General features: G+C 38.3%; 1 protein-coding gene across 1 annotated transcript in view; it reads left to right on the top strand.

Annotated features, from left to right (window-relative positions):
• Positions 1 to 18,898, top strand: part of CDH20 (cadherin 20) — a 51,807-nt gene that overhangs the window by 22,726 nt on the left and 10,183 nt on the right. Inside the window, exons 6-8 of the mRNA XM_063076971.1 lie at positions 2,582 to 2,835; positions 13,878 to 14,014; positions 16,056 to 16,177. Of these exons, the coding sequence (XP_062933041.1) occupies positions 2,582 to 2,835; positions 13,878 to 14,014; positions 16,056 to 16,177 (513 nt within the window). The remainder of the gene's footprint in view (positions 1 to 2,581; positions 2,836 to 13,877; positions 14,015 to 16,055; positions 16,178 to 18,898) is intronic.

Genomic DNA, 18,898 nt, shown 5'->3' on the forward strand with positions numbered 1-18,898 from the left:
TAAGTAAATACTGAACAAGTGGTAACCAAACTGTCACCTCTCACAGAGTGATGGAGACACAAAAGATTACTCAGAGCCCATGTATTCAGAGCAATGAGAAGCCTGAAGGGACTGCACCAAGGAAAACTCCTTCAAAAGAGGAGAGCCCAGGCATGGCCCCGAGTCAGTTTTTGCTTCAGTTTTTATTGTAAAGACAAGAAGGTTACAGAAGAAAAACAGATGGTTAATCAATCATAGTGAAAACATAAACAAACTGGCTATGTGACAATCTTCCTTAAGGCATGTGTAGTTTAAAATAGTTCAAGCAATTTACCATCAAAAGGAGTCATAAAACTAAGCCATGTGATGTCCAAAAAGAAACAATGAGATAATCACCAAAGCACCTAACTCCCTAAGAAACTCAAAGAAACAGCTTAGGGAGAGATATGGAACGTCCCCCCAGTGCTAACTAATCTAGCAGAATATCCCTGAAGATTTTAATTTACATACTTTCCCATCATTTAGGTTTAGCTGAACTAAGGACAACTGCTCCCCAAGCAATCGCTTTTCACTGTGCTTCAATTCTCTTATCTACATCAAAGTCTTAGTCCTGTGAAAGTTTTCTGGTCTTTCTCAATCTTAGCATTTCTATGTGTTTTTCTAAAGGGTTGGGGTTTGGCCCCCCTATACTAGAGTCTTTGGTTTCCTAAACTACAGGCTTTGGCCTTCTATGCTAAGGACTTTGGTCCTCTAAACTACAGGCTTTGGCCTTCTACACTAAGGACTTTGGTCCTCTAAACTACAGGCTTTGGCCTTCTACACTAAGGACTTTGGTCCTCTATAGGCTGTGGCCTTCTATACTAAGGACTTTGGTCCTGTGAAATACATGTGCTTTATTTCTATCTCATTAATAATTTCTTAGTTAATATCCTCTACATTGCAAGCTGGTGGAAATGGGCTGCTTGTTTTAAATGGAAAAAGTTGACAACCCATGAAACAAAGAGCGCAATGTCTGGCACTAAGTAAATGCTGAACAAGTGGTAACCAAACAGCAGCAACAAAACAAACAAAAAACTTTTTTGTCAGCATTTGAAAATAACGAATTAGTTAAAACAACTCCTATTGATGTTTGTTTCTCCAAAACAAAACAGTTGCTTAAATGGGCACAGGCTTCCTTCTAATATGAAATATGCACCAATTCAGCATACTTTATGAAAAAATGCAAGTAAATGTTTAGCTAGAAAATTTGACTCATCACCATGTCAACATGTGACTTTTAAGTTTTAGTAACTGCTTTGCTATCCACTGTAATTATTTTATAGGACTTATTTTCCAAGCTTTCTGTTATCATTGATGTTTTGAGATAATTGTTATTTAAAACACTTAAACATTTTTGTCTGCTTTAAAAAAATGAATTATTCTTCAGAAATAGCATTTAAGTTCACTTTCGGCCCTAAAGTGCTGTATTTATTTTGAAATAAAACATTCTGAAGGTAAGGGATAGATCAAAAAAAGGGAACAACCAAAAAAATTAAATTTTAAGAGATGGAATTTTATCGTTTTTTTTTTTTTTTTTTTTTTTTCGTGACCTGCACTCAGCCAGTGAGTGCACCCGTCAGTCCTATATAGGATCCGAACCCGCGGCGGGAGCGTCGCCGCGCTCCCAGTGCAGCACTCTACCAAGTGCGCCACGGGCTCGGCCCAAGAGATGGAATTTTATAGACAAAATTAAAGTCTTGTGGATGAGCCCTGGATGAGGAATTCATACATTAGGCCAGCATGTTAGCTCAGACGCTACATAGCCACATTAGCTTAGTCCAGTCTTCTGAGCTTTCTGTGTCTCAGTTTCTTAAACTATAAAATGAGGTGTTGAATTAGTGTTTTAAAAGAGATTTGTAAAAGGGATCGTCTTGATGAACTAAATAAACAAATATTCACCTGACAAAGTGCCCTGAGAACCCTTGCAAGGTACTTATAATAGCTTCTTGGAAAGAATCAGTACTGCCTTTGTACTCAAGAAGAATTTCTTTTTTAAAGGAACAGAAAAGCAAAAGCATAGGCCTCAGTTGTGTAGATATTCTGGAAAAGAACACAAACTCATTCTTAATTGTTATGACATCTTTTCAAATGAGCAAAAATCTCTAAAGATAAAGATAAGGTGACCAACTGTCCCGGTTTGCCTGAGATAGCAAGAGTTCCGAGGAAACAAAACTTTCTATTTTATAACTGGGACAGTCCCAGGCAAACCAAACCCAGGACAGGGGGGTTCCCAAGACCCTTTCTATAGACCATACTGATTACAGAGTAGACAAGACAAAGCTGAGCGTGCCCAGTGTAAATGTCTTTCTTCATCAAACTGGCTTCCTTAACTATCTCTGAGGTGTCTAGCACCTTCCTCATCTTCCTCACCCAAGGTGCTAAATCTGGTATTAAGATGAAGAACTATGGAAAAGAGAAAAATTTCCCTTGTTTGTTCCTTTACATCTTTTCTACTGTTTTTATGAATCTGAGAAGCTTCCCACCAGCCATTAATACTGAACATCCTTTTGAACACTGACATGTATTCTAGTAGCTGATCAACTTTCCTGTCGTTACTTTTCAGCCCCTGAGTTTTGAAAGCAAAAAAAGCTACACCTTAAAAGTGGAGGGAGCCAATTCTCACCTAGAGATGCGTTTTCTGAACTTGGGCCCGTTTCAGGACACAACAACAGTACATATCAACGTGGAAGATGTGGATGAGCCCCCTGTATTTGAACCTGGCTTTTATTTTGTGGAGCTGCCTGAGGATGTGGCAATTGGAACGACCATACAAATCATTTCTGCCAAGGACCCAGATGTGACCAACAACTCAATCAGGTTTTTCCACAGATTTCACCTTTTCTTTATATCCTGGACTCTCCCTCCTTTGTATGTAATTTTCTAGCACTTCTTCTCTTTGCTTCTTCCTTCTCTACCCCATGTCTGGAAACTCCTTTTCTTTGAATATTTTTCTGTTTAAATAACATGGCCTTGTCACACTATTTAGCAGTGAAGTGTCATTATGTCTACAGCTCACTTTCAACTGGTTCAGCTACACACATACACACACACACTCACACCTGAGTTCTCAATTGTGGTCCTATGAACATTTGGGTCTGGATAATTCTGTGTTGTTGGGGGTGGGAGGGTGTCCTGTGCACTGAGCGATGATTAGCAGTACCTCTGACTTTTACGCACTAAATGCCAGTAGCACTCCCTTAGTTGTAACAACCTAAAATGTCCCCAGATATTGCCAAATGTCCCAGGGAAGTGGCGCAAAATCACCCCCAGCTGAGAACCACCTATTCAGGATAAAGCACAGTCAGACATACAGATGTCAAAACATTAAAAACTGTTGACTTTTAGTGGTAAATATAAAGGAGACCACTGTACAGTCTTTCAACTTTTATGAAACTTTCACATTTTTTTATTTTTAAAAAATGAGGAAAACATATACCATATATATTTCCATATACTATAGAAAAAGCAGACATAGACACACTGCTGTTTTCAGTGGCTTTGATACCATGTAGACTGGCCAGATAGGCTTTGTATTACAATCATTACAATCCCACATATCTGTCTCTCCAAGATATGTTTTGAAATGACAGATTCCAACCAAGATGCTTCCCCCTGAAGGAGGAGAACTGCTGTTACAACCATGGCCATTTCCCATTAACTCTGGAACCAAAGTGCAAACAGCTGGTGGACAGGTTGACACCTCAACCTTCCAGAGCAATTGCCAAGCCTCTGAAGCTTGACACAAAAGATCAGAATTCCAAGGCTGTTTGAGGCCATCTGTCACATTAATTGTTGAAAGCCACAGAGTAAAATGAATCTGGGGCTTTAGTGCAGATAACACATTTTAAACACACGCCAATTTATCAAATGCCTTTTCTGTAAACTGGCTACTTCCCTCACCTGGTGCTATTGTGTATTTAACGATGATGTGTTTGCAGTTTAAAAGAAAGGTTCTCTCCAAAGAATAACTATACGCGAGGGAAATCCGCTTCCTCTAGCCAACTAGTAAACACTGTACATATTCAGGCATTAAAATGGCTGAAATTATTTTGTTTGGATTCTGATATTTGATTTCTTTAAGGCAACTAATCTGAGTTATAACAACTTTATAGAATTAATTTCAACCATAAGCTTTTTAAATATAAAATAGGGGACCCTGATGTGCTGGCTCTGTGGTTGAGTGCAGATCTGGAGCTCCTAGAGTCGCTCTGGGAAGGCAGGAGCAGTGGCTGCGGCAGGCGGGGAGAAGCCCAGGCAGAGATGCAAAGCAGAAAGGGGTGCAGAGAAGTAGAGGAACAGCAGACCTAGGGAGTCAGGGCGCAAAGAGAATGGCTCTCAGTGAACTTTTGGAGAAGGAAAGGGGCCTGAGCAGCTGGGGCTGCATTCTTGGGCCAGGGGCAGCGGGACACCAGGCACTCCCCAAGCCCCAAGTCCCAGGTGCCAACTCCTGACCCTGTGAGCCCGGGTGGAGGCTGAGGTGTTTGTGGGATGCAGGACCCCCACCTCTACCCTGGGCAGCTGCTGTAGGCCAGGAAGGGAGTGCAGGCTGAGCTCAGGACCTGGGGCCTGGAGGGTGATAAATAAAAATAATGACATTGGATGAGAAGAATTTAGTGAAGCTGATAGGTGCCTGGTTTCTGTGGGCTCAGGTTACAGGACAGCTTCTGGATTTCAAGCCATTCCCCAAGGTCTCAGGCCCTTCCTATAGTCCCTCCCCTGGAGGAAAGTTACTGTTGCTAGTTAGACCTATTTTCATCACCAACCAGACATCTCAGGGGGATGACTTATGCAAATCCATTGACCGGGCATGCTAATAGAAAGGGGTTATATAACCCTAATAGCCAAGCATGCTCAGTAAAATGGAATTTATATTCATTAGACAACATGAATACATATTATATAGCCAGACTTTACAAAAGCTCAATCCTGGCAGAAGGAAGGGTTGTCACTCACTTTCCTGGGGCCAACCCACATTTCGCCAGTTGAGATGTGTATCTTTCTTCTGTATCAAACTTACTTTCGGCAAGGGGCTGCTCACTCTCTTGAGCCAGCCTGCACTCCGTACTAGACTGTGAATGTTTCTTTCTTTTATATTGAAGGTGGTGTGGGCCCTGCTTGGTCTCTGGAGCTAGGCCGCATGTGCACACTCTGTGAAATATGTATCTTTTATTCGTTACATTAAACTTGTTCTCACTTTCTACTGTGACTCTGCCCTTGAATTCTTTTCTGTGGTGGAGTCAAGAACCTGGTAAGAGGACGGGATGGGTTGAGGCCGGCTATCGGCCCTTCCCAGACCCCTTCTCCTCCAGCATCAAAGCGATGTTATCCCCAAAACAACCACAACAAAAATGAAGCAGATTATATTGTAAATTTATACCTTCAGAAGCCCAGAATATATACATTCTGATCAATTAATTAATCTATTGATATAAAAGAAGATACTATGGAGAAAACTTTAGAGAATAAAGCTTTATGAGGGGAAACTGAAATAAAATAAGTACAAGCTTGAAAAAACCAGATCCCATTTCTAAAATAGAATATCCTATGGGTACTTCCACATCTTCCCAGATTCTGACTCTGGACCCCTATGTGATAAACACTGGAAATAGGGGTCTGTTAGGGGACACCACTGAATAATAAACAAGCAAAAGAGACTGAGCACAGGAAACACACACACACCCCTAGAATGTATGTGTAGTGTTCAGGACTGAAGTTGCTATCTCAAGACATCTAGGAATGAAAGAGAAACACCAGCAGGTATAGATCCACTACTGGCACGGAGCAAAACGTGGTAGACAAAATGAAGAAATCCTGTCTGGCTAACAGAAAATGCTCCTTCAGATGATGTACTAGTTGAAAACCATCCACTGGCCAGCACATCAGTTAGCATCAGGGAGGTTCATAATTGGAGTGCCTGACTATTCTAATAGAACCCAGCCAGGATGAATACGAGACTGGACAGGCCAGAGGCACAAAACAGGGTCCATAGGGCTATTCTAGATCCCTAGAGAAAAACTGGCAAGAACAAGGCCACATGCCTGGAAGTAACAAGACAAGGGCTCAGGCACAAGGGCAAAGTAGAATTCCACTTATCAAAACTGGGGATAATTCTCCCTGCATTTTGGGTGCAAAGATCAATTGGAATTCATATTTCCAGGTATAAGTCCCTGACTTTGTACTTTCCCACAGCAACCATTCACACATTGTATACATGCACTGTATACAATGGTCCTTGGCCCAAGCCGAACATCAGGAGTCTAAGACTCTTAGAGAGAAAAGCACCTAAAAGTCAAATATCTGGCTATCATTTAATAAACCTACTGGGAATGCTCTCCTCTGTTATCTTTCTGTGAACTGCTCATTTTATCCTTACTTTTCACGAAAAATTTATTTTCTTATAAAATAATTTGTATATATTATATGCTGTGTGGCTATCTAATTCATCTTCTGCATTTTTGTTACAAAGAACAAATGAGATTTATTTTCCTAAAAGAATCCATATTAAATCGCCAAAAAACAACACATCGCCTGAAGTTAAAATGTTGTAGATATGATATGATCATTGCACACAGTACAAATGTACCCAAATATCATATTGTACTCCATAAATATATACAATTATCATGGGTCAATTAAGAAAAATAAATTAAAGAGAAATAAGAGATTAGAATAGCGGTTACCAGAGGCAGGGAAAAGGATAGGGGCAGTGGAGGGGGCGCAGCCAGGGAAAGGTTGGTAGATTGGTACAAAGTTATAAAGCTAGAGCTAGATAAGAATATAATAAGTGCTGGTGCCCTACAGTGACAAGAGCTAATAATACTGTATTGTATATTTCAAGATAGCCAAAAAAGAGGATCCTGAATGTTATAATCACAAAGAAATGATAAATGTTTAGGTGATAGATATGCTAACTATTCTGATTAGATCATTATACAAACAAACTGTACCCCATAAATGTGTACAATGAAAAAAATAAGAAATTTTTTTAAAAGACCATTTAACATTTTTTCATGTTCAAAATAAATTTTTTATTTTTTATTGAAACATTGATTTTCATATTTATGGGGTACAGAGTTATATTTCAACACATGTATACAATGTATAATGATATATTCAGGGTAATTAGTATATTCATCACTGCAAACAATCATTTATTTATGATGTGAACATTTGATCTCCTCTCTTCTAATTGTTTGGTAACATGCAGTAAATCATTGTTAATTATAGATTTCCAGATCAAGTGTACACAATAGAACTTATTTTTCCTATCTTAGCAGTAATTTTACATCCATTGACCAGCCTTTCACTAGTCCCCCTCCCTCCTCCCTTTTCTGGCTTCTAGTAACCACAGTTAGATCTCTCTCCTTCTCACAGTTTCATTATTATTTGTTTTGTTCTCTCTTTTAGCTTCCACATATGAGTGAGAACACGCAGTACTTCTCTTTCTGTGCTTGGCTTATTTCACTTAACATAATTTTCTCCAAGCTCATCTGTGTTGCTTGGCAGAATTTCATTCTTTCTCATGGCAGAATAGTATTCCATTGTGTATATATACCACATTTCCTTTACCCAATCATCTGTCAATGGACATTTAGGTTGGCTCCATATCTTGACTACCATGACTAGTGCTGCCATAAATATGGAAGTGCAAGTATCCCTTTGATACGATGTTTTCAATTCCTTTGGGTATATACCAGTAGTAGGATTGCTGGGTCATATGGTAGTTCTATCTGTAGTTGTTAAGAAACCTCCATACTGTTTTCCAAAATGGCTGTACTAATTTACAATCCCACCAACAATGTATAAGGGTTCCCCTTTCTCCATATCTTCATCAGCATTTGAGATGATATCTCAATGTGGTTCATTTAACATTTTTTAAAGATTATTAGGACTTCTATAGTCTCCTTTCTAGAAAGTTGATGTTGTATTTGTGTGTATACGCTGGTCATCATTTATGGGTAAAACCCAAAACAAAGTCTCTGGATCTAGTTATATGTGTATGAAAAATACAATGCTTGGTTTCCCTGAATGCTTAATAAATGCTGTAGGAACTTCTGGCAAGGAGGACACTGAACTATTGGCAACTGAAATAGGCCTCTGCTGGTGTGGAAATGGCCTGACCTCCTGTGCAGTCCTACAGTGTGTGTGGATTTAGTGAGCCTGCTCATGATGCCCTTCCTCCAAATTACTCCCAAATTCAGAGAACATCCTCAGCCAAGTAAACAGGCAGGGAGCCCAACAAACACTAGCTACTGTTTGCTTAAGGCATTTTTGCATGTGGATGTTACGCCTATTCTGCTCGTGGTAGGTGAGAATATTATGGTTAGAGAAAGGAAAGCCACCTGCATAATTCACTAGTGTGTCCCAGTTTCCTCATTTTCCATCTGTACCTACACCTTTAGTTTGTTCTCCTGCCTCCTGAAAACTGGCCCAGTGTCTCACTCAAAGAAATAAAGGCCATTATTCCCTTGATTCCGGCCTCGTTTGGGAAACCAGACAGGGATTCCACTTGATGAGGCAGGCTCCTGCATGTCAAACAAGCAGTGCTGCCAGGGGTCCTGTGGGTTAGTTATTTCCATCACTCCATCTCCCATACCATCTGTGACATCTGCTATGGTGTTATGGGTTTGAGGACAGAAAGCTGGTTCATCACAGGCTGCTTCTCCCCTCAGCATTATGTTCCCAGCTTAGAGAGCTACCGTCAGGGTGATGGCTCCACAGGCCAAATGGCAGGGCTTTTCTTAACTGTGGAGAGCTGAAAGAGAAGACTGTCATGAGCCAACCAGTATTTTTTTCCAAAGAGAAAATTCTACTTTTAAAATAGCCAGTAAACTTTAAAACTAAGTCACAAATTATACCTACAAAAGAAAATAATGATCCACTTCATTTTAAATGAAGTTTGTAGGCAAGCATGTGTTTTTTCTTTATTAAAAAGTCAACGGTTTGCTGTCATGGCTTACCTTAAGAAATAAAGTTTTGTTTCTTTAAACAATCTCATACAATCCATGTGTCCATAAGGCAGCCTGGCCTGGTGCCAGGAACCTGAAGCTGACTGCCTAGGCTTGATTTCCCTAGAAAAGGACTTTTCTAGCCCTTACTCTTCAGCTAGCTCTTTAGTTTCTAACTCTCTGAACAGCCATTCTGAATCTCTGCAGAAAAATATATATGTATTTGAAACAAAACATTTTACCAAACAATCAATACATCTGCATATACTGTACATATGTATACAGGCACACCTCGGAGATACTGTGGGTTCAGTTCCAGACTACCACAATAAAGTGAATATCACAATAGAGTGAATCACACAAATTTTCTGGTTCTCCAGTGCATAGAAAAGTTATATTTACACTATACCATACTCTGTTAAGTGTGCAATAATTGTGTCTAATAAAACAACGTACCTTAATTAAAAAATTAATACCTGAACTAAAAAATATGTTATTGCTAAAAAATGCTAACGATCATCTGAGCCTTCAGTGAAACATAATCTTTTTGCTGGTGGAGGGTCTTGCCTTGATGTTGATGGCTGCTGACTGATCCGGCTGGTGGTTACTAAAGGCTGAGGTGGCTGTCACAATTTCTTAAAATAAGACAATGAAGTTTTTTTAAAAGACCACTTAACATTTTTTCATGTTCAAAATAAATTTTTTATTTTTTATTGAAACATTGATTTTCATATTTACGGGGTACAGAGTTATATTTCAACACATGTATACAATGTATAATGATATATTCAGGGTAATTAGTATATTCATCACTGCAAACAATCATTTATTTATGATGTGAACATTTGATCTCCTCTCTTCTAATCGTTTGGTAATATGCAGTAAATCATTGTTAATTATAGATTTCCAGATCAAGTGTATACAATAGGACTTATTTTTCCTATCTTAGTAATTTTACATCCATTGACCAGCCTTTAACTATTCCCCCTCCCTCCTCCCTTTTCTGGCTTCTAGTAACCACAGTTAGATCTCTCTCCTTCTCACAGTTTCATTATTATTTGTTTTGTTCTCTCTTCCTTTCACTTGAACACTTACAGGCCATTGTAGAGCTATTAATTGGCCTGATTTTAATACTGTTGTGTCTCAGGGAATAGGGAGACCCTAGGGGAGAGAAAGACAGGAAATGACCAATCAGTGGAGCAGTCAAACACACAAAACAATTGTCCATTAATTTTGCCATCTTAAATGGGTGTGGTTCATAGTGCCCCAAAATTACAATAGTAACATCAAAGATAACAGATCACAGATCACCATAACAGATATAATAATAATGAAAAAGCTAAAAATATTGGGAGAATTACCAAAATGTGACACAGATACATGAGGTGATCACATGCTGTTGGAAAAATGATGCTAATAGATTTGATGCAGGGTTGCCACAAAACTTCAATTTGTAAACAATGAAATATCTACGAGGCACAATAAAGTGAAGCATGATAAAATGAGGTATGCCTGTATATATACATATATTTATATATATATATACACATGTACATGAAACAAAAAGTTTCACATCAACATTTACCTTTACTGCATGTGATAATCTGGCATGCATATATTCTATTCTATTTTAGCTTCTTTTAATGCTAGTCATTACCCACCATATTGATTTCACAACCTGCTAACCTTCAGTTTGAAAAGCAATACACTAAAGAAACTGCCTAGTCCCACCAAAATTGCAGTTTATCCATTTCAACAACATTAAGATATAGACTGCAATTGCTGACAACTTAAATAGAATTTTGAGCCCAATATATTCCCCAGTTCCTATTTATATGATTTCTAAAAACACAATACTTATAACCCTATATATATATGGTTTCAAATCTTACCTCTGCAAATTACTACCTATATGACTGTATGAAAGTGACAACTTCTGTAAGCCTCATTTTCCTTATCTAATAATTGAGATAATAACTACCTCTCAGAAATGTTACAAAAATTAAAAAGGAAGCTATGTATTAAGTACATAGCAAAGTGCCTGGCATTCGGTAAGTGGCAGCTATTATAACTACTGGTCATTTTAAAAGCAGTGATGTTTTCTTGTTACTGAGTAGTTTAAGTTCCTTATACATATTTTGGATATTAGCTCCTTATCTGATATATGATTTGCAGATATTTTCTCTTAATTTGGGCGTTGTCTCTTCATTCATTCAGTTGACTGTTTCCTTTGCTGTGCAGAAGCTTTTTAGTTTGATGCAATTCTATCTGTCTATTTTTGCTTTTGTTGCCTGTGCTTTTGGGGTCATATCCAAAAAATCATTGCCCCAACCAATGTCGTGGAGCTTTCCCCATTTACTTCTGGTAGTTTTAGTTTCATGTCTTACATTTAAGTATCTAATCCATTTTGAGTTGATTCTTGTATGAGGGGTCAGATAAGGGTCTAATTTCATTCTTCTGCATGTGGACAGCCAGTTTTCTCAACACAATTTATTGAAGAGACTGTTCTTTCCCCATTATGTGTTCTTTGCCCCTCTGTTGAAAATCAATTAATTAACAGTAGGTGTGTGGGTTTATTCCTGTGCTCTCTATCCTGTTCCATTGGTTGATATGTCTGTTTTTATTCCAGTACCATGCTGTTTTGATTACTACACCTTTGTAATATATTTTGAAATTAGGACAAATAACAGTATTAAAAAATGGGCAAAAGACATTTCTCACAAGAAGACATACAAATGACCAATAGATATACAAGAGTACTTCAAACAGTTGTGGGAAAAAATGGAATTAAAAGATAACATGAACTTTTGAAGTACCCTCATATAAAAAGGTGCTCAACATTGCTAATCATCAGGGAGATGCAAATTAAAACAACAGTGAGATATCACCTCACACCTGTTAGAATAGCTATGAGCAAAAAGATGAAAAACAAGAGTTACTGAGGATATAGATAAAGAAAAGGGAACCTCCAGTACACCGCTGGTGAGAATGTAAGTTATTATAGCCAGTTTGGAAAATAATATGGAGGTTCCTCAAAAAACTAAAAGTAGAATCACCATATGATCCAGCAATCCCACTTCTGGGAATATATCCAAAGGAACTGAAATCAGTATGTCAAAGAAGTATCTGCACTCCATGTTCATCGTAGCATTATTCACAATAGCTAAGATATGTGCATAACTGAAATGCCCATCAAGAGATGAGTGGGTCTTTTTAAAAATGTGGTATATACAAGGGTACTTCAAAAAGTTCATGAAAAATAGAATTGAGATAATGCCAACCTTTTCATGAACTTTGATGTATCCTCATACACACAATGGAATACTAGTCAGCCTTTAAAAAGAAGAAAATTCTGTCACTTGAGTCAACATGAATTAATCTAGAGGACATTATGCTAAGTGAAGTAAGCCAGGCACAGAAAAACAAATACCACATGATCTCACTTATATGTGGAACCTAAAAAAGTAAAATTCATAGAAGCACAGAGTAGAATGGTGGTTACCAGAGAATGGGGGCAGAGAGGATGGATGAAGAAAGGGGAGATGCTGGTCAAAAGGTACAAAGTATGAGTTAGACAGGAGGTATAACTGCACAGTATGGTGACTATAATTAATAATACTGCATTGCATATTTCAAAATTGCTAAAGGAGTGAATTTTCAATCTTCTCAAAGGAATAAGTATGTGAGATGATAGATATGTTAATCAGCCTGATTTGATCATTCTACAATGTATACATATGGAAACACCACATTGTACCCCATAAATACATATGATTATTTGCCAATTTAAAATAAAATAAAATAATAATTATTATTACTGACCTTTGAAGAACTACATAAGATTCTCAACAATGATTCTTAATCATAGCTATATATCAAAATCCCTTATAGAGGTTTTTAAACATATAGATGCCTGAGCCTCCTTATGCAATAATAGTTGAATCTCCCAAGATAAGGATCAGGTGAGATAACACAAAGAAATAAGTTTACTAAATCATATTCAACAGGAATAATAGATCTTACCCAGCACCAACCTAACTAATGACTCAAACTATACAGACAACAAAATACAAGTCAAGCATTCTTCGCTTGGAGAAGACTAAAGCTGTCAGGCATAGGTGCCTGTAAATACATCTTTTCCAGCATAAACATGCACACTGGTCCAGACTGAACACGAAAGATGGAGTCAATAAATGAAGTGCACTCTCTGACAGAAAGAGCCACTTCTGTTGTGGAACACCTGCTTGTTATACACCATTGACTACATAGCTTACATGACATTTTCCAGCAGGCTGTATCCCATAAATTCATAAACTCCAGGCTTATTTACAACCTAGACAGACCTGGTTCATCCTGCTAAAAGCATTCCACAAATGAGGAATTTACTATTTTCAGCTAGTGATGACCTGTGTTTGCCAGGAGGTCAGTCATCAGCACTTTCACAAAGGGCCTACTGCAAAGTATTCCTTCCCGACAGGTATTACTAATTACAAGGACTGGAACCACTAAACTATGCCCTTTTCCCTTTTCGAGTTTCAGGTTAACATTTGAGAATTTATTTGAATAAAATTCCTTTTGAACAGATGTCTGTAGTGGTGTCCCAAAATCCTTGGGGCGGTTTTAAGCTTTAAATAGGGCAAATTGATGTTGAAATAGCTTAAAACTGCCCTAAGACTCTTGGCACCCTAGTTCATTTTCTGAATGAGAAAACTGAAGCAGTAATAGTTTTTTCATTTTGAGAGGTTTTGGGTTTTTTGTTTTTGAACATGATAAAACCATAAATGCAGTCTTCCAAGTATTCGTAACTACAGAAATGGTTGGGCCATGTTCCACACAGCATGCACTCAATTCTCTCATGTGCTTGTATGTTTATCTAAATGTAAATGACATACATAATCCATGTTTTTGCAGATACTCCATTGACAGAAGTAGTGACCCTGGAAGATTTTTTTATGTTGACATTACAACAGGTGCCCTGATGACTGCAAGACCCCTAGACCGGGAAGAATATTCTTGGCATAATATCACTGTTCTTGCTATGGAAATGAGTAAGTAACACAATAAATTAGTCTCCGTGTAGTGACAAAATGTAAGTGTTGTAGAAAGTGGAAATTTTTAGAAGTTGTTTTAACAAAAATTATATTCTTTAAGGGAAGAAATGGAAATCATGGTTTATGCAAATGAATGGATGCATTCAATTCAAATACATTTTGAGTATCTCCTGTATACTTATTCCTGTGCTAGAGATAAATGCAAACAAAGCATGCAAAAGCAGTAAAAGATAGCATTCTTACCCCCAAGTAGCTATGAGAAAAAGGAAAGAATCCAGAGAAATCTAATAGGCTTTCAATTTTTAATAAAATTATAAATACACAAATATAGTATAAAATAGTATTATTATTGGATGAAAGGAAGCATTAATAACATAACACTTATATTACACATACACATACACACATACATGCCTATAAGAATTTGAGATATCTGACAATAAAAGGTAGATTTATTAACATAACGCTCTTATAAATGGAATAAAAAATTAATAAAAACTTGATTGATATATATTATAAATTATACACTTAACAAAGATTAGATTATATACTACTACATTTAGGGTTTTTTCATAATACCTAATGATGGTAAAGGTTCAGGGAAATGGTAGTTCCTAACCTATTGGCTATATAACTAGGCACAGCCATTCAAGAGGGTAATATGACAATATGTATTAAGATTCTCCAAAACATTCATACTCTTTTTCTCAGGATTTCTGTTGCTAGTAATTACCTTAAAGAAATAATTATAGATATCAACAAAGGTTTATATACCAAAATGTCCACTGCACTGTTATTTTAAAATATGGAGGGAAATGGGAATTACTTAAATGTCTACTAATAAGAGAGTGACTAAATAAATTATGGTATAACCTAAAATAAATGAGAATGTCATGTAGACATTAACACCCATGCTTTCAAAATATACTCAGACACAGCATAATTTTGTTCTAAAGTATTAAAGTTCTAAATCTAACTTTTTAATTTTGCTTAACTGCAATTTGTGTGCGTGTGTGTATGTGAGTATATGTGTGTATATCTTCATATTTTGGAACACATATATAATGGATATCTCTGCTGGCAGTATTATGGAATATATTTATCCTCCTATGTTTTTCTGGAATTTTCATTATTCCCCCTATAAAAAAATACCACTGTTATAATAAAAAAATAAGCTTTAATTATGTTGGAACTTTCTGGTAACCAAGCAATAGAAGTACTTAGGGGGAAGACATAGTAGATAGAGCATAGATATTTTTGAGAAAGAAACAAAAAAATGAACCAGAATAACAATGCATTCTGGGATTTAGTAAAGTTATTTACTAAAAATAATTTGAGTCCTGTAATTTTTATTTTATCTCTTGGGGTGGTGACCAAAACAGAAAAAGACAGGAGGGGCACTACTGGGGATGTGGCATTGTCTTTGTGTGGCAGTGCCAAGCAAAAGACACAGACCAAGATAACACATTTCCCCATGAGTGACTATGAGCAACTTCTCCTGCCCCAGCTAAAGATAGGAATTTGGTGTGTTTGATCTTGTAATATCTCCTTAGTCCCTAAGCAGAAGTAAGTGTGCAGTGTTATCTGTACTGAAGTGAATAATTTGAAACCTTTGGAAATATAATTCAAAGAACTGATTATTCCACAAAGATAAAGCCAAACAGTGCCATACAACATGCATCCGATTAGAAATGGTCTGTTTTAAAGCTCAGAATACAGAATTGACCTGCCTTTAATTCCAGAACCCAAGTATAAGCCAAAGCAGAGATTCAAAACCTCTTTTTAAGATTCATTTTGTGACACCCTCAAGTCTTGTTTTTCCCCTCATACACCTAGTAGCAAACACACTCTCTAACACCACATCATTGTGTCCAAGCTTCTAGGCAACACAGGCATCCTATGCTTGTGTTACCACTTCCATGGAAATTTATCTATTCCTTTAAAATCTAGACTGACGAAGTAAATACCTACTTCCAGCAAATAGCTGCTTTTCTGCAATACTGAACTCTCACCTTTGGTTTTCTTTGTGTTCTCTTAGACAATCCCTCCCAGGTTGGAAGTGTTACTGTCACAATCAAAGTCTTAGATGTGAATGACAATGCTCCAGAGTTCTCCAGATTCTATGAAGCTTTTGTCTGTGAGAATGCCAAAGCAGGGCAGGTAAGGTGGCCTGTAAACTGTGCACGTTGGTTAATCCCCAACATATGGAAACAACTGTTACAGATAACCAAATTTGCCATCAAATACATTTCGACTCTGAAAACTAACAGTTTACAAAACAGAATCTCTGACTTCTGTACATCAGCTTTCAACAGTTTGTTTGTTAAGACAACTATTTGGAGCCTACATTACATGTTATGATCTAAACTGTGCTTTGATGGTGACTTGAGTCACAGGGTGGCCTGTATAAGGCATCTTCCCACTAGAAACTGAACCGTAGAGTATCAACTGTACTACACACGTGCTCTGGGTCCTGGGAGTGAGTGACCACATAGATCAGAAAGAAGAAGAGTCTTGTCTTTTCTTGAGTGTAGCACCACACCAATCCCTGAAAAAGAGTTTGCAGTAGGGAAAGTTTATTTATTTTCTGTATCTTCCCACCTCCCTCTCTTAATTTTGGGCAGCAATTACCTCGCCCTATTAGAGTGCTTTGTTACCTAGAATTATCTACCCTCTCTCCTCTCTCAGTTAAAATACCCATTTTCTTAGTGCTGCTCATATCATGTAAGTTTTGAGAGGAAAGTAATCTGAAAGAACAAAGTTCTACTTATTTGAAATAACTGTAGTTCCATAATCTTCAGAGACATAGCTGTGTATTTTTTAAGTATGCTTTTAAACCTAACTGAATATTTGATCAGATTCCAAGTGGTGTAGCTGAGAAATATCTAGAACTCCATTTGGAGAGGCCATGTATTAATATGTGTCAGACTGCTACCCACCCTACAATCCATCCTTCCATCCCCCCATTCTGCTCCTGCCTTTGTAAGATGCTTTCCTGCTCTGTCTATTACCCAGTGATTCCCTAACAGTCCTAATTTACTTCCCTTGGAGTACATCCTGTGATCCTATGCATTCTGGTGGTGGGCAAATGGGTGAGGATGGCCAAGATATTGAAAATCCTGCTGTTTGATTTGGGCTCTGATAAATGTTTTGAAGATTTTGAAAAGCACACAGCTCAGGAGGTATACCTGGTTTATAAAGATTCAGGCCTCCTTGTGTTTACTTGTGGGACACTGTCATCAGCTCTGTGTCTGCCAAGTCCAGATCTGTGCTTTCCTCTTAGTGAGCAGCCATGAAAGAAGCCCACAAAGAAATCAGACAACACACTTGGTGATAGCTAAGGGCAGAATGAAACCAGCTGAGCAGAATACTGCATGACAAGTGGGGCTGCGGAAAACTATGACCTGCCAGGAGAACAGTGAGCAGGAGAGCAGGCCATGGTAATCCCGACCCCAATCCAGTGAGGCAGTGTCCACTCATTCATTTTTTCTAGCCCCCTAATCAACCAGCTCTACACCTCAGGCCCCCCATCTCACCAATATACACACAGTTCACAGGTCAGATGTTCTGCAATGACTTTTCCAACCACGTTTGTCTACTGATAACATTCCTCAAGAAATGTGTTACCTCCATATAAATAATGTTTGGCACTACAAGCCAGATGAAAAGTACAGAATTTGTCTCTACGGAAAGATGAGGCAGGAGGGTGACTCTCCTGTGTGAGCAACGCTGACATGAGGCTACGGGGGGCCAGGGGGGTGTTATCTCCACTACTCTCCTGACCCCTTGCCTTCACTACGACTCCAATCCCCCCACATTCAGAATCAATGGTCGGGTTCTCCATGAGTTATGCCCTGAGATAGAACTCTAGTATAAGGTGTTTATTAAGGAGTGCCCTTGGAGCCAATGCCTGTGGGAGGGAAGGAAAGGAGGCAAGACTTGGAAAAAGGAGAAGTCCTGTTGTGATGCAGATCCACTAACAGCCTCAGCTGACTTCACAGAGAGATCTCGAACTAGAGTTTTCCCGAGTAGAGATGGGATGCCAGGCCTTGATACTACTGTCAACCTAAAGGAAGAAACAGAGACAAAAATATATAAAGCAAGGACTTTATGTAGGCCAAAGTTGAGGCCTGCAGCCCGGGAGTCACAGATTCAAGTCGCCTTGAATATGTGCTCTGCTCAGCAGCAGTTTTCAGACAGACTTTTACAGAGAAAAAGAAGTCAAGGGGGCAGTTCCAAAGTTGTTTGCCCAAAATTTACATTGGTTCATTAAAATACCAGAAACTACTGATTGGCTATACATTGCTCTTTGCATCCAGAATACTGCAACAAAGAGTGAGAATCACACTGTACAACTTATGATAACATTTCGGTAATTTATACCTGTTGGTGGTGGCAGCTGGTCTGGGTACTGTTGCTAAAACATGCCTTTTAGCAATTATCCCCAACGTGGTCAAGAGGGACATGACTAAAGCCCCATGCTTATATCTCTCTGGGTCTGATAAGGTTAGCAGACCCCACACTGCTCAGATTTCTGAACTACTTTTCTTTCTCACTATCACATCAGTTAGTCACTGGATGTGGATTGCCCTGGAAGGATGCAGTGACCGGGGGTAAGGTGGCTCTCCGAGGTAATCCCTGAAGAGACTGACAGATGAGGGCCAGAGCAACAAGTCCTTCAATGAAGGGGGATCTGAGCAACAGTGTCCAGAAAGCCCCTTATTGGGAGCTTCCCCCTCTGTATTTAATCTTCATCATATCATGAGGCTAGCATTATCTCCTTTAATTTACAGATAAAGAAATACAGACTAAGCAAGCCCACCCAGGCCCTCCAGCTGACATTTGATGTTCTGGTTTCTACCCTAGCAGAAACATAGCCAG

Source organism: Cynocephalus volans, chromosome 13 (genome assembly GCF_027409185.1).
Source record: "Cynocephalus volans isolate mCynVol1 chromosome 13, mCynVol1.pri, whole genome shotgun sequence".
Taxonomy (NCBI): Eukaryota; Metazoa; Chordata; class Mammalia; order Dermoptera; family Cynocephalidae; genus Cynocephalus; species Cynocephalus volans.